This window comes from Arvicola amphibius, chromosome 3, assembly GCF_903992535.2.
Source record: "Arvicola amphibius chromosome 3, mArvAmp1.2, whole genome shotgun sequence".
Lineage (NCBI taxonomy): Eukaryota > Metazoa > Chordata > Mammalia > Rodentia > Cricetidae > Arvicola > Arvicola amphibius.
The window spans coordinates 70,427,646-70,443,694 of NC_052049.1; the positions used below are offsets into that span (position 1 = coordinate 70,427,646).

The window sequence follows — 16,049 nt, forward strand, 5'->3', positions numbered from 1 at the left end:
TGCTAAAAGAAATTTGTTTATAAATGCTACTGAATTAATCCAAGATAGATATTTTAAAAATACCTTGACTTGAATTTGGATCTAAGGATATGATACTTTGGAAAAGAGATTCTTCTTTTGTTTTTACAGAAAATAAGACCCTGTGGATTGCTTCTATCCCAATATGGTATGATAGACCACGCCCTCCTGAAAGGTTGCTGTGAACACCTTCAGAAAATTACTTCACCCAACTGATGACTGAGATGAACCTGGCACACAGGTTACACCATAAAAGATCTGATTAACAGCGTCCCCATTCGGCAGGAAGCAGTTTGGAGAGAAATAATTGTGCCCATGTTCCCAAATATTGTTTATAAATGTTCTTTTACATTTAAAGGGGGATATGATATAGAGATGAATAATTTGCATTGGTATGGATTTTAAGGTCAATTTTGTTATATGTATATGTATTTCTGATCTCGATTAAGGTATTATGATTGTGTAGTTCATTTAAAAATGTAATGTGTAATTAGGAAATATAGGTTGCTAATGGATAATCATCGATAATAGTAAAACTTGTAGTCATGTTAGTTAGATTTTCTAGATATATAGAGATAAATTTAAGTTAAATAGGCATTCCTAATATCTTTCAAAGACTACAGAATATGGCATTTAAATGTTTTAATAACTTAGGACTGTTCATGACAGTGAGACATGTCTGCTCCAGGCAGCACCAAGCTACTTCAAGAGGAAGATGGGCATCGAAGAGGCTCCTTATGGAGTTTAATAGCTGATAGCCATTTGGGCAAGAAACTGCTCTTGCCTGGACTATTGCATAAACTGGACACAGAGAACCCACAGAGAGAGGAATGCTGAACTTGCCTAAAGGTGAGATGATTCTTTGGGATTCCTGACTCATGAAAGAGTCTGCGAGACGTTCTGCAGGACACGGCAGATAGTGACTGAACTGCCTTTAAAATTTCCTGCTTCATGGAAAAGTCTGCTGGATACTATGGGCCTGTAGGCCGAAGATGGATGCCCCAACAGTACAAAAAAACTTTGGGTGACTGTCCAGGCAGCGAGATGTCTCTGTTATTTCTAGAGTTTTGGAAGTAGCTTACTTCTTGTTCACCTAGGTAATATTGTGTCCTTCTGGAGTCTTTGATGGAGTTGAAGAATAGATAGATAGTTATAGTTGTTTTCCTTTGTTATGATAAAAGATAAAATAGTTATAAATATTGTAACTGTAATTCTTACTTGGTATCTGTTTTATATGAAATTTTACTATGTTAAAGACTTTCTTTTTTGTTTAAATAGAAAAAGGGGAAATGATGGAGGAGTGTCTATGTGTTACTTTCATTGGGTTAATAAAGATAGGGCAAGATTTAGATGGGTGGAGTAGACAGAACAGGAAGAAGGAAGTGAGGCAGATGGCTCAGGCAGATGCCTCGGGTAATTGCCCTGCCTCTCCTCTCTGGGACAGTCGCCATGAAGCCAGCCACCAGGTCAGACATGCTGAATCTTTCCCGGTAAGACACCACTTTGTGGTGTTACACAGATTATTTGATATGGGTTAGTCAAGATGTGAGTAAGAGGCTGAAACTAATGGGGTAGGCAGTGTTTAAATGAATATAGTTTGTGCGTTGTTATTTTGGGGCATAAGCTATCCAGGCAGCCGGGAGCTGGGCAGGATGAAAAGCAGGCCTGCCCGCAGCTCATCACTACAGCCGATCAGAGTAGTAATATTTCCCCATCAATGGACTTGACTGAATTACAGCGATGACAGGGAAGAACTGGTTACCTCATGCCTCCATGTGTAGGTCCCTAAAGATGTAGAGACCGACCCTATAATAGAAAGCTGCAGTTAAATGTCTAAACTAACCATTCCATTTTAGGACAACCTAAGGAATCACTGTGTGAGTCAAAACCATTCTTCGTGTGTATTTGTCCTCTGGCTTTGCTTCCACCCTCCACAGACAGCAACTAGTCTGCCTATCTTTCTGGTCAGAAGACATAGAGACTCGAAGGAAGTTCTTCACTGTACCGAAGTTTTTAATATGTTTCAAAGAAGCTCCTAGACCACAACATCCCATGACTAATCAGAATAAAACCAACTCCCCAGCTAGTTGAGTAGGATTCTAGTAGAGAAAACTACAAACTCTCTCCCAAACCTCCATATCTAGCCCGTAAACCAGCAGTTCTAATTTCACTCTTCACCAGGCATACCCAGGCTAGATTTTAAGGGTGTACAAAGTTTAACACATTCTGGCCCTTGGATATATCCCAAGGCTCTAGATACTAGTCTACAGATTCACAGAAATAATGACAAGACGATAGCCTTACCATAGCAATCTGCCCCAGTTTCTCACTGTAACAGTGTAAGTGTGTTGGTCTTCTGTGGGATCTAACAGCGCAGCTGCCCTTTTAAAAAAACAGGATAAGGTTTTGAAATTTTCTATGTGCAATATTTTGTTTGACTCAGTCCTTCTCAGGCAAATCCACGGATTTATAGTCTTTTTTTTTTCAATTCTACTAATTAGTCAATGTTGTTTATGGCAACTTATTCATATTCCAATAACTTAATAACACAAAGGTACTTAGATATATTTAACTTTTAAGTTGTCAGTAAAAATAATCTTATTTTTTCATAAATAAAACCATTTATTATTGCATCTAGACTGTAAATATTCTAAAATTTACAATCTGAACATAGGCAATGGCCATATCAATGTTGTATTTTGACACACTAAAGGTTACAGAAGATACTCTTGAAAATATTTATGCAGGAAGACAGAAAATTTAATGCTTTCATGTGCTCTGCAGCTGTCTACTCAGAAATCCTAAAAGACAATGTGTTATGGGAAAAGATGAGCAGTCTCTCTAGACTCAGAATACATTTACCAAGAGCTAAAGACAACATTTTCTTCTCCCACTATGTTCTCTATAGGCAAGGGGGTAAATGTCCTAAAAGCTAAGAGCTTTTTTTTAATGGTTTCTTTCTTTTCTCTTTAAAGATATTTGCCAGGTGAAATATCTAAGAAAGACTTTTATCTGCTAGATGAAGAACAAAAAATAATTAGCTCAGGAAGCATAAAAGTGCTACCGAGGTGGCCTGAAGGGCAAGGGAGCAAAACCGGCCCTGTCCCTTGCTGACTGGGGCATGGGGTGAGCTAACCTGGGCAGTGCTGGAGAACTCGTCCTCGTGGTGAGGAAGAGGGAGAGCTGGCAGGCTGACCAACCCAGATATCACCCAGGGCTATGGGCTATAAGGTAGCCCACCCCAATATCCACCCCATCTATAAACTGTTGGAACATGTGAAGGGACCAGCCCTGCAGACCCAATGCTTCAGGAAGGCAGCAACAGGGTCTCTATGAGGAGTTCCAGAGAGGTTCCAGTATTGAGAGCACAGCAGAAGCCAGAGGCCTTGAACCAGACCAATGATTCATTGCAATGAACATTTGCAAGAAAAGACGTATGGACTAAAGAGTAAACTCTTTGACACGCTGGAATACATTACAGCTTCCACAGTGAGATATTTGTTTTGTTTGTTGTCTTTATTTTTTATTTTTTATTTTTTTTATTTTTATTTATTTATTTTTTTGTAGAAGCTGTTACAAGGGGCAGAGGGCAGATGCAAAGGGACTGGGAGTTGAGTGTGATTGGGGTGCACCATGTGAAATCCACAAAGAATCAATAAAAAGATAAAAAATTTTACAGAAATTAAAAACAATACTTCTGCTTAAATTTATGTACTATTTGTGTTTCAAGCAGCAAATATTAGAACATACAGGTCAGCTGCTGTGATCAGGACATATCTTTTTGTGGTTGTGGCTGGTCACTTTAAGCCTGAGGTAGCGAATACCTTAAGTTACCTTGCTTTATGTGTTAACTATTATATTCTACATTTTATTTATCTAAGTTTATTGACAATCTAAGAAGAAAATTGTGTTTTTTTATAACCCCTCCTCCATCACCTGGAAAAATAACTAAACTATGTACCATCTAGTGGTTACTCCTTTGAAGTACATGGCAATCCACAATTAAGTATTTGGGACACTTCTTTACACCTGACCAGACATCTTCTAGTCACATTTGAAGGAGTGGTGTGCCTTAAAGTTAGATATCAGCTCTTAAAACCATTCTTTTAGTAGTTACTCAGGAGATCAACAAGTGTTTTCCTACTCACCTAGCATTAGCGTATAGAGAAAAAGCTAGCTGCTCTCATTTCCTACCAGTCCCCGGGATATGACTCCACTCCAGTGCACTGGGACTTTGTTTGTTAAATATGGCAAACTACTTCTGTGTGAGTACTTGCTCTCACTCTGTCTGAAATGCGTCTTCTCATATTCTCTGACCCTAGACACTACTCTCACTCTTCCTTAGCAACAGTTAGCAACCAAATACTACTTGCTTATTGAGTATCGTGCATTGAAGAGTTCCACGAGAACAGGGCCTCAATCTGTTGTAATTCCCTGATAAACTTATCATGCCAAGGACACTGCTTGGCACATAGCATCCAACAAACATTTACTGACAGGAATAAGTATATAGTAGATAATAAGGTAAGTCAAGGAAATATTCATGTTGTTTCTTGTCTGACTATAGGGAATGGATTTTTCTAAAATAGAATCTATGAGGTTTTATTTTCTGCCCTATTCTGTTCCCCATCCACTATCAATGGAACTCATCTTTTCACCTTTCACAATGAGGACCGGGAACGGAGTGAAAATCACATAGTTCTTCTGTCCCAAGAGCAGACTTTGTAATGTCCTGACCCCATCATGAGTGATGTCCACCAAGCACAACCCACCTTTGGTACGCCTCTGCGGCTTCTCTTCTCAGCTGCAGATGTTCATTTAAGTAACCCAACATCGTGAAAGCTGGTGCGTAATTCTGAATCCTTTCTGGAAATTCACAAATATCTCTAATTTGTATGTGTATGCTGACTAAGTAAACAAAATAATAATTAAATTCTTTTTGTTTCAGTAACTCAAAGCAGGGAGTTACCTCCTGAGATTAATGGTACTATTAGGAAGGCCTAATTTATCTTGAATATACCAGTGATAATTTGATAATTCTTCTAAATCACTGAATAATATTAAAGAATTAGATGTGGCTTCTAGTTATAGCTTACAGTTTAAATGTTTTCTTTAAGTCTTCGGAACATGCATTTCTGGATGGGATGCCTCTATCAAATCCCTCCCCTCAGAGCTCAGGGACCCCACAAAGGAAAGGAACCTGGCAGAAGAAGAAGCAAAAAGAGTGTAAAAGCCACAGGGGGTGGAGGACACCAGGAGAACAAGGCCCTCTGAATCAGCTAAGCAAGGCTCATATGGACTCACAGAGACTAAAGCAGCAAGCACAGGGGCTACAGGTGTCTGTACCAGGTCTTCTGGGTATATAGCATAGCTTTTAGCTTAGTATTTTCTCATGGAACTCCCAAGTGTATGAGTGACTGGGTTTCTGATTCTTGTGCCTGCTCTTGGGGCTCTTTTCCTTTGGCTGAGTTGCCTTGTCCAATCCTGATGTGATGGTTTTTGCTTTATCTTAATATATTTTAGTTTTTCATGTTTGGCTTAAAATAAACAAACCAAAAACTGTTTTAAGTAGAACTACTTGAAATTGTAACTAGGTAAAACTCGTTCTAATATTTACAAAGAAATTCAGGTTTTTGCAATTTTTTATTAGTTCTAAAAGAATTCCATACAATTTTCTGGCTAGTCAATTAAACCTCTTGTGATTTAATTTAGCAACAATTTTCTATTGGTGGTTCTATGCAAAACTCTATGTTCTAAAAAAATAATTCAGGACTTCACACCATGAGCAAAGAAATGGATCTGGGCACTTTCAATATAGTATTTTCCAATTTTTATGTTGAAAGTGCATTATATATCTACACTAGACATAGAAAAATACACCTTACCTACTTAAAGCTAGTATTAAAGAACAGGCTTTTAAATTTCCTACGTTGTTTAAGAAATACACCACAATTATGAATCTTATGTGATGGCTGGGATCCTAAGATGAGAGGTGGCTAAGTATAAGGTGTATGACTGACATCATAGTCACAGTCCCTAGAGCCATCAAAAACGTTGGCTCCAGTCGCCATGGTAGAGCAATGAGCACTCAGCAGGAGTCTGCATCCTTGCTTCTGTGCTCTCTTGCTCTGTTTTGTTAGCATTTCTGGCCAAGCACACAGCATTTAAAGAATTCTAAGAAAAAGGTTCCACCGTTTAAAAAACAGTTATGACATTTGTTAAAAAAATTAAGAAAACAATGTGCTCATCATTTTAGATATCTGCATTTTATTAAAAGATTTACTGCTTATGTAAATCTTTTAAGTTACTTATAAAGTAAGGAAACTCGTGAGTAGTGTTTCTGAGCAGACACTTCCTCATATGGGATTTTAGTGTCCTTCCATCAGCATACGGCCATAGACGACAATGCCCACAAAGCTGGTGCCAATAAACTCATCACCTTCATAAGCGGCTCAGACTAAATGCACAGAGAACTGACAAATACTGACTTGGGCTGAACCATTTCTACTTCACATTCATCAGCTGCTGGTTTCTTTTATGACTACCCCAGCCAAGAACTCGGCCTCAGACTCCGTCCCTCTCATACCAGCAAACCCCCCAGCAGCAGAACTTTCCCTTTTCTATCACAGGTAAGAAACCTAAAATTCACAAGTGCACAGGATGCCAAGGACTCAATGCTGACTACTATGTAGTGAGGCAGAGATAAAGACTCAGTGGTGGTTTTATTTTAAGACAGGAAATTATTACCAGGGAAAGCAAATAAACTTTAGTATTCTGTCAGTTTTCTAAATGTAAATGTATTTGGGGGGATATCTTCCAAGATAATCAAGAGTAAATAGGAGAGGTTGAAGTCACGGGGATGGGGTCTGGCATCTCATGTATGTTATCTAATTCTCCTAACTATACAACCTTGGAACTGTGACTCCTCTTCCCAGAAATAAAACACAACTTAAGGGAAATAAAATATCTGGCCCACAAACTGAAATGAAAGTATACAGAGGAATCACTGCAGCAGCAAATCAAACCCATTAACCTTTAACATACTTCCATTATTACAAGGAAATCTTGACTCAGTAATAAAGTGAGTTTAATCATTCTTGCAGAGCCATTACTCTGATTTAAACATTGCACTCCTCCCAAGTAGCAACAAAAAGGTAAATTAGCATCTGAAAGAGCATTGATGCCTAAATGAGATGGGTAAATTAAGCAAAATCACATCATTTCAGGAGTCTGACATTGCACCATATATGACAGGTATCCTGCTACAATGTATTTGCACATTTCAATAGTCTGGTATTTTGCCATATGCAATAGGTATCTTACCCACGTATTTACACAGAACACCCTGTGCTGCAGGGACAGCGTTCATCTGGAGGATGTTATATCTGTAGAGCTCTGTTTCTCTGTTGCTTTTGTCTTGTAATGTTGTACAAACCCAATATGCATAACCTATGGCTCCTTCAGTCTTGAAAAAACAAAGTAAACTTAATAAGTATTTCATTAAAACAAAGAAATAAAATATTTCAATAACAATAGTATCACAGCCTAGTCTTCTTTAAGTGCCTTTAACAAAAACAACAATAAAATCAATTTAAAAATCACTTCTCTAATTCTTTAGTAGAATCAAATACAATAAAGAATAGAAAACAAAAAGCTTGCCAGATGGGCTTGTTTCCCCTTCTCAGACCATTCCCACAGGTAAAACCAAATGAACACACATTTTTTCAGAGTCCAGATTATCAACTAAAACCATTCTTCACCTCATGTCTATTTTTTTCTTGTGGCCTCAATCTCTCTTCCACAATAGTCTTATTACATGTACTAAATCTCAATGGGGAAGACTGGAGAGACAGACAGCTCAATAGTTAAGAGCACCGGCTGCTCTTCCAGGAGACCCAGACCCAGTTCCCATCACCCACATGATAGCTCACACCTGTCTGACAGAGACTTCAGTCCCAAGAGCTCCAATGACCCCTTCTGGCACCATGGACACACCAGGCACATACTTGGTGCACAGACATACATGCAGACAAAGCACCCATACACATAAAAATACATAAATAAAATATGTAATCTCATTGTCATTTTTCATCAGTTTGAACACGGAAGATGAAAACAAGTTCTATATAAAGACAATTTATCTACTTCTAAGATAACAGTAAAAGCAAGAGCTATCATTAACAGTTTATGCCATTAATGCCACTATTGTTTCTTTTTACTTTTTATTCCTGGTTTTGGTTTTTTGAGACAGGATTTGATGTAATTCAGGCTGATCTCACACTTGCTGCAGCTGAAGCTGACCTTAAGCTCCTGATCCTCCTGCCTCTATCTCCTGAGTGTCACTACTCCCAGTCTCATTTTGTTAGCAAGGGCAATATCTTCACATTGAATTCTCAAGAACACTACGATTCTTACATGCATACTGAGCTCTGTAGTGTGTCTGAAGAGATCCATGGTGTCATAACTTCCAACTGTCTCTGCAATAAGAGCCTATTAAAAGAATTTTTAAAGATTTTAATAAATTTAAAAGAAATAAAAATAATGGTGATAAACAGTTCTGGAGGAAGTGAAGATTTACTAACCATGCTTCAAAGCAAAGTTAAGTTTCACTTCCAGTGATACCAATTTAAACTATGCCTGTGAGGTGTGTCCTGAGATAATTACTTTTAAAAACAAAATACTTTCAAAACAGAAAACATTTTACATATAGGTAGCTATGATAGTTTTCCCTAACTTAAAGCAACACAAAGTACACTGGAACAGTCTCATCATAAGATTCTGACATCAGGCAGAAATGCATACTGGTGCTCTCTGTCTAACAGCTGACACAGTGGACAGCGTGGAAACGCCCTGCTTCCATGTGCCACTGAACCTAGGAGGACAGGAAATTGCCAGGCTATCTCTGCTTGCACCACCAGATAACCTAAATTACACTAAGATACAAAAGCACAGTAAGACAGAATCTTTGACTAATGGTTTTCTGACACATGCTCCTCTTATTGCTGAACCGATACTCTCAACTAGCCATGGCATTCAGTGTTTCAGGTGATAAGTAGAGTAAAATAATCAGTAACAGACAGACTAACAATTAACCTGATGCTATCTGGCAGGACAGAAATCTAAACATGGTTACAGAGAAACACTCAACAGTGTACAACCCAACATGAAGACTTTATAGAAAATTATAAAACAATAATAGCCAAAATGATCTTTGTAAATACACATTGTCTTTGCAAATGTAAGTTTAATAAGAGTTCTAGGTTTATGTTTTAGGCAAAGTAATAATCAGATTCACAGAATTCAAAGTTTAACCACTGCCAGCAGTGACACAATATTTAGGATGTCTGAACTTAAATTTCTACATCTCTAAAAAGAGTACAACGATAGTCACACCTCAAAGGATTGATAACAAATTAATTAAAATATTCTTTGCAAAGACCTAAGCACAATGACCAGCGTGCAGTAAATTTTCAAAAGATACATGTAATGTTATCATTATTATCATTAATACAAGACTACTTTATATTGATGTTTATTAAAATAACTGTTATCTTACTTGTCCAATCCAGCACAGTAAATAAGACGGATCAAGGGACTGAGCCATTTTGAAAGCTTCATGAGCTTGCTAAGCAAAAAAAAAGCAAGAAAATACCACATCAAGCAATCTCATAGACTTCAAATGTTTAAAAAGCATAAAAAGAGAAGTCAAACATATCAAAAATACATAAATGAAAATTTTCATTGTTCAACCACAATTAATAATACCTGGATACAATCTTTTAGCTACAGTCTTAGAATAATGCTGTGTGCAACAGATTTCCCTACAGATTAAGAGCTCTGGCACCCTGCAAATTATTCTATAGGTTTCTATCACCTAGGCTGCAGCAGAACTTTTAAGTAATGCTAACTACATGTGAAAGAAATGATTAAATAAGTCTGAATCTATTCCCCTTTTTAGAAGGAATAAGAACTCACAACCAATGAGGGTGGAACTATGGGCCTGCTGCTGGAGAAAGAGAGGTTAAAAACACAATTCCACAAGAATCATTCACAAACTACTAAAGACATCTCTCTTGAACCATAAGCTCATATGTTCCCTGCTTTAAAAGACAAACAACAACAAAAGCAAGCTTACTCCATGCTGCTTTCTACTGTTTCAGGATAACCCATGTAGTTTAAGGAAAGACTTTCTTAGGAAGAAGAAAGCTCTTGAGCAACTGTTGGACCCAGCAGTCCTGATACTCAGTCTAGGCCTTGCACACTAAGTGTGTACACTTTATGATGTGGGAGGTCCTTCTGTATATGTGTTGTTTTTATTGGTTGATGAATAAAAGTGCTTTGGCCTATGGCAGGGCAGAGTAAAGCCAGACGGGAAATCCAAACAGAGATATAGAGAGAGAGTAGGCAGAGTCATGTAGCTGCCAAAAGAGTAACATGCCAGCACTGGTAAGCCACAGCCTAGTGACAATACACAGATTAATAGAAATGGGTTAATTTAAGTTACAGGAACTAACTAGAAGTATGCTTGAGCCATTGGCCAAACTGTGTTGTAATTCATATAGTTTCTGTGTGATTATTTGGGTCTGGGCAGTGGGAAAGCAAGCCAGTCTCCATCTACACCTTTAGCCTGGGCCTTGCACACTAAGTGTGCACATTTTAGCCTAGACCTTGCACACTAAGTGTGTATACTTTAGCCTGGGCCTTGTACACTAAGTGTGTATACTTTAGCCTGCGCCTTGCACACTAAGTGTTTACACTTTAGCCTAGACCTTGCACACTAAGTGTGTATACTTTAGCCTGGGCCTTGCACACTAAGAGTGTACACTTTAGCCTGGGCCTTGCACACTAAGTGTGTATACTTTAGCCTGGGCCTTGCACACTAAGTGTGTACACTTTAGCCTGGGCCTTGCACACTAAGTGTGTACACTTTAGCCTAGACATTGCACACTAAGTGTGTACACTTTAGCCTGGGCCTTGCACACTAAGAGTGTACACTTTAGCTTAGACCTTGCACACTAAGAGTGTACACGTTAGCCTGGGCCTTGCACACTAAGAGTGTACACTTTAGCTTAGACCTTGCACACTAAGTGTGTACACTTTAGCCTGGGCCTTGCACACTAAGTGTGTACACTTTAGCCTGGGCCTTGCACACTAAGTGTGTACACTTTAGCCTGGGCCTTGCACACTAAGTGTGTACAGTTTCACTAAGCTGCAGCTACAATACCTCACAGACCTTCAGATCTAATTTAGGAATTTCTTTCAGTCTATTTACAATCATCCAAAGCTTAACATTTTTGCAGTGAGCAATGAATGTACTCTCAAAAACGGGGAAGTTCTTGGTCAAAGGATAAGATTCAGCACACTGAATAAACCAAGAAACAGTAAAGATGTGGCTCTATGTCTAGACTTGAGGAGACTTCCCAAATGTGGCCCAGCAACAGGATCCCAGGTACTAGGTTCCAGCTGCTAAGTTGGGAGGATTCCACTGGGATGTTTAAAGGCAGTAATATTTGTTGAAGCCATTATCTAAATCACAAAAGCAAAGGTTAAATTTAAGATATTAAAAATATACTAATTATCTCTCTTACCTTCACTCGTCAAGACTAAACAATGCACACAAAGAACTTCTCTATTATATAATGTTGCCAAATAAGAGAACTGTTTTCATCTATAAAAACTACATATGGAAGCTGAAGTAAGAAGATGGCCACTTCAGAGTGAGCTCAAGCCTAGTGTGGACTACACAGAAGTCTTTGCTGTCTCACAGAAGACAAGAGTATTCACAAATATAAAACCAGTAGTTGCATGGAAGAAAAAATAAATTTTAGGTGTTCATTACTCAACATAATAAAACAAATGCCATCAATCAACTGGCATATCTGAGATACTGGGTAGATAATACATAAAACAGTTCTCCACAAAGTTGTATGCAGAAAACAGCCTTCATTTTTAACATACTGAAACTGATAACGATACCTCAATGTTTTCAGTCGCAAGGTAGAGCACGCCTAAGTTGGTCCAGGCAGCAGCATTCTAAAAGATATATTAAAAAATAGGCCTCATTCGGAAAAGCTTCTTTTTGCAGTATGCAGCACTTAATGTACAGCGGACATCTGTGTCATCCCCCCCCCCCCCCCGAGCTCAGGAGGTACCTCAGAAGACAGAACAGAAAGAACGTAAGAGCAGGGGGATGGGAGGAGGGCTCAGCCTTCTGAACAACACTGTCGGCTGCTGCATTCAAGAACTCGAGCAGGCATGGTACCCGCACCGGAGCTGTAAGAGTGAACGCCTCGGCATCCTACTGTGCGGCTCAGGGAGGAGCTCGCCAGGCTCCACACCTAGCTAAGAGGCTGAAGGAGAATGGGGAGTCCTTTTTCTTCAATGGTGTGGCTACTGGTAACCCCATAGCCATTCTTAGGCAGGCCTTCCAAATTAAACTCAGTAGTTCACAAAAAACAAAAAACAGAAAAAAAAAAAAAAAACATAGTAGGAAGGGGACTTGCTGGGGAGATGAAGGGATCAGAGCGAGGGGGAAGAGGACCAGACACATTATGTACATGTATGAAATTGGCAAAGAATAAACTAAACTCTTCAAAGTAATCCTGACAACCATATACATGCATGCACATTCACATGCGCACATGCACGTGCACACACACACACGTGCATACACACACGCAATACAATAAATAAATATGATCATTTTAAAGTGACAGAGAGCCTGCCTCAACATGGTGGAAGTGAGAGCCCGAGGCACTCTATAGCACATACACACTGTGCTCACTCATGCATCCACACACACAAATTAGATGAACTAATTTGAAAAGAAAATTAATACACTGAATTTTGCAGTTGTTTTTGTAGACATGGGGAACACTTACAATTTGTTCTGCCTGTACTGATTTGATAAAACAGTGCTGAGCAAGGGCATAATTTCCAATACCTGAAACATATAGAACTTAAGGTAACTAAACTTTGCTGCCTGAAAACAAGTATCTTATAAAATAAAGTAAGTGCTGGTCAATTCTTACCACGGTAACACGCAATTACTCCAAGAGCGTTCCAGTATAAGTGATTACTACTGTCCAGTCTCACAGCCTTTTTCAGACACTGGAAAAGTTAAAGTAGATTAGATTTTTATTTCTTCAGTATCAACATAAATAAATAAAATGTGGTTTAATGTTAAAACAAAATGTTTATCAATAGCATCTTTCATAAAATCGCTGTTTTTAAGTTCATAGGAAATTTTTTGTACATGCACAGATTTCTCCAGTAGCTCTGTAAGAACATCCGTGCTGTTGCCTGTCTCTGCTAGATGCTGTGCTTGGCGGTAATAATTAATTCCAAGATCACACCATGTATTAGATGTAGACATCAATTTTAATGCTCGACCATAACACCTGCAGAACAACAAAAATGCGTGATTAGGATGCTTTTAGAATATACTGTTGTAATTCAACTCTAAGGCAATGACTGGTGTTCTCTGTAAATCACCTTCCTCCAAGATGCAGGAGCCCCTCTTTCTCTAGTACTTCTCTTCCTCCCTGCTGGCCAAGGAGGACCCCTAAGACAGGAACGCGCACTTTAGATGGCGAAACAGCATGCAGGCTGGTGCAGGCGTCCCCAGCGAGCTTCCAGAGGCAGGACACATCAGCTCGATGTTGCAGTGCCCTGCAAGGAAAAACAAAGGCTTTCAAAATCACATCCCAAAGCTCAGTTGTGTGCCTCTTAGGACTACATATTCTCAGAACAGGAGAACTGTCTGTGTGGTCCTGGATGACAGCAATGACTTTAGTCCGGTTCTGCGCATGCGCCACTAACGACTTAACAGAGCTCTATCCTATCACCTCCTTACAAGGAGAAGGAAAAGATCTGGAAAAAAGAGAAACAGGAAAAACTCATTATTTGATGTGGCAGAAAATTTTTCGTTTTTTTCAGATATTGTCACCATAATTGTGAAAAGGGGCGGAAACTAAATAGTAAACACTTGAGGACTCGTTTACGGCAGGTCTGTTACCATTGTTGCAGTTTACTTTAACGCCAGGGTTCTAGCTGTGCCTTTTGGTTTAGTTAATCAATAATCAAAGCAGTGACTTTTTGTTATGAAAGTTTGTATCCTTGGACTTCCCCTCAAAAGACTAAACAATGTAACAACTATGTGTGTACCAACTATATTTGGTAGAGCACAGAAATTTCACTGAGGGAAAAAATAAATAAATAAAAATTCCAAATAAGAAAATCTACAGATCTACCTGGAGGAGCAAGTAAGAGCCACCTGGAGAAACGACTCGGAAGGTAAACAGGGTCTGAGGGCATGGGAAGGGCTAGTTCCTCTTAGGATGAGAAGAATCAGAGGACGCATCTCTCCCCACCTTTCTCAGAGCAGCTCACTCTAGGCCAAGACTACACACTGCCATGTCACAGACAGACAGACAAGCAGATGGAACGTCTTCATAGCCTTTCCTACTACAGGAGCCCAGTCAATGTCTTCCCAGAAACACTAATTATTTCAGGCCCCACTGAAAACCCAACCACTGTGAAAATCAGAAGGAAGGGCATTATTCCTAAGCTCCTTTTAATATTGACACATGTAAGGAGAAAAAAGAAAACAGTAGCAATCTTAACTGTCCAAACTCATGTCTTTTCAACTTTTCTTCTTTTTATCAGGGCTGGGAATTCAGCTCAGTGATATAGCTGCTGCTGAGAAGTTACTGAGATTCTTTGAAGTTTGCAATCCTCTTGCGTTGGCTTCCCGAGTGGCTGCATTACAGGCATGCACCACTGTGACCAAAATAATCTCTAAACTTGCTGTTGCCATTGCCATTGTGGTGTGTGTGGGGGGGGGGGGGGGGAGCATATGAGTACAGAGGCCATCAACCATCCTGATCTATCCCTCTCCATATTTCTTTGAAACATGGCAGACATCTCACTGAACCTAAAGGTAGGCTGGCAGCCAGTAAGACTCAGTGATTTTCTGGTCCCTGCTTCCCAAACGGCAAGAGTTACAGGCACATGCGCAGTCACAGAGCACGAGTACTGGGCATCTAAATTCCAGTCCTCAAGCTTGCCCACCAACTGCTCTTCCCTGCACAGCCATCTGCCGGCCCCTACTCCATGGACTTCTTAAGGCATCTAACACGAGTAACACTTTGCCCTTCTATAACACACTAAATTGAAATCTCCCCGATTCTCTTCTTACTAGATATATCATGTTTTCTTAAACTTCTCTCCAGGGATAATCTGAAAGGCTCGTCTCCCCTCACTTCAGCCCATCCAAAAGCCTGAAGCAAGCCTGCTGATGAATAAAAAGGGACCTGTTTGTCTGAAGTTCCCTTCTCAATCAGAGAGGCTCTTCTGCTCCACTAGTGACCACTGTTTACCACGTCACCACAACAAGGCAGCCATAACAAAGAGCACAACCACGTGTCTTTCTCATCAGGGGTAAAATTACTAATTTGTTTGCTACAGAATTAATCAGCACATCTGATATTCGTCATGTTTGACAATCTGAATAACTGCTGTATCTAACAGCATAGACATAAAATTATACTCTAAATTAGCTTTATCATACCACCAAGAACGTAAGAGTGCTAAACAAGGGTGATACCAACCCAGTAAAATATTCCAGCGCTTTTTCCACATAGTCTACAGCCTTTCCATCCAGAAAATCCGCTAAGGCTGCTTTCACCATCATCAGATAGCACTCACCCAAACCTGCAGCGAGGACAGTTGTGCACACCATTACAATATACAAATGAACACTTAGAGCCAACTTGAGATAAATCTGCTGATCTTCTACGAAAGCTTCCAAGAAAATACAGTGTTATAACATTATTTCTAAATACAGTTGACACATTTAGAAAAGATCTCCAATGTCAAGGTTCTGTGGCAATCAGCATGCACTAAGACACAGGAAATCATCTGCACAGCACTCTCCTGACATTAATTTGTCTTTGATGTGTCCCAAACTAGGGGTACTACTACACTCTATCATATGGATTTAGCTATAATGCAAATAGTATTTGATCTTT

General features: G+C 39.3%; 1 protein-coding gene across 3 annotated transcripts in view; it reads right to left on the reverse strand.

Moving 5' to 3' along the window:
* Ttc37 (tetratricopeptide repeat domain 37) overlaps positions 1-16,049 on the reverse strand; it is a 105,631-nt gene that overhangs the window by 45,786 nt on the left and 43,796 nt on the right. For all 3 annotated transcript variants that reach the window (XM_038321495.1, XM_038321497.1, XM_038321496.1), the window contains exons 18-28: positions 15,630-15,732; positions 13,513-13,689; positions 13,274-13,418; positions 13,050-13,128; positions 12,900-12,961; positions 11,995-12,051; positions 9,575-9,643; positions 8,434-8,508; positions 7,342-7,483; positions 4,791-4,884; positions 2,323-2,400 (exon numbers count right to left, since the gene is read on the reverse strand). In XM_038321495.1, coding sequence (XP_038177423.1) covers positions 2,323-2,400; positions 4,791-4,884; positions 7,342-7,483; positions 8,434-8,508; positions 9,575-9,643; positions 11,995-12,051; positions 12,900-12,961; positions 13,050-13,128; positions 13,274-13,418; positions 13,513-13,689; positions 15,630-15,732 — 1,081 coding nt within the window. The remainder of the gene's footprint in view (positions 1-2,322; positions 2,401-4,790; positions 4,885-7,341; positions 7,484-8,433; positions 8,509-9,574; positions 9,644-11,994; positions 12,052-12,899; positions 12,962-13,049; positions 13,129-13,273; positions 13,419-13,512; positions 13,690-15,629; positions 15,733-16,049) is intronic.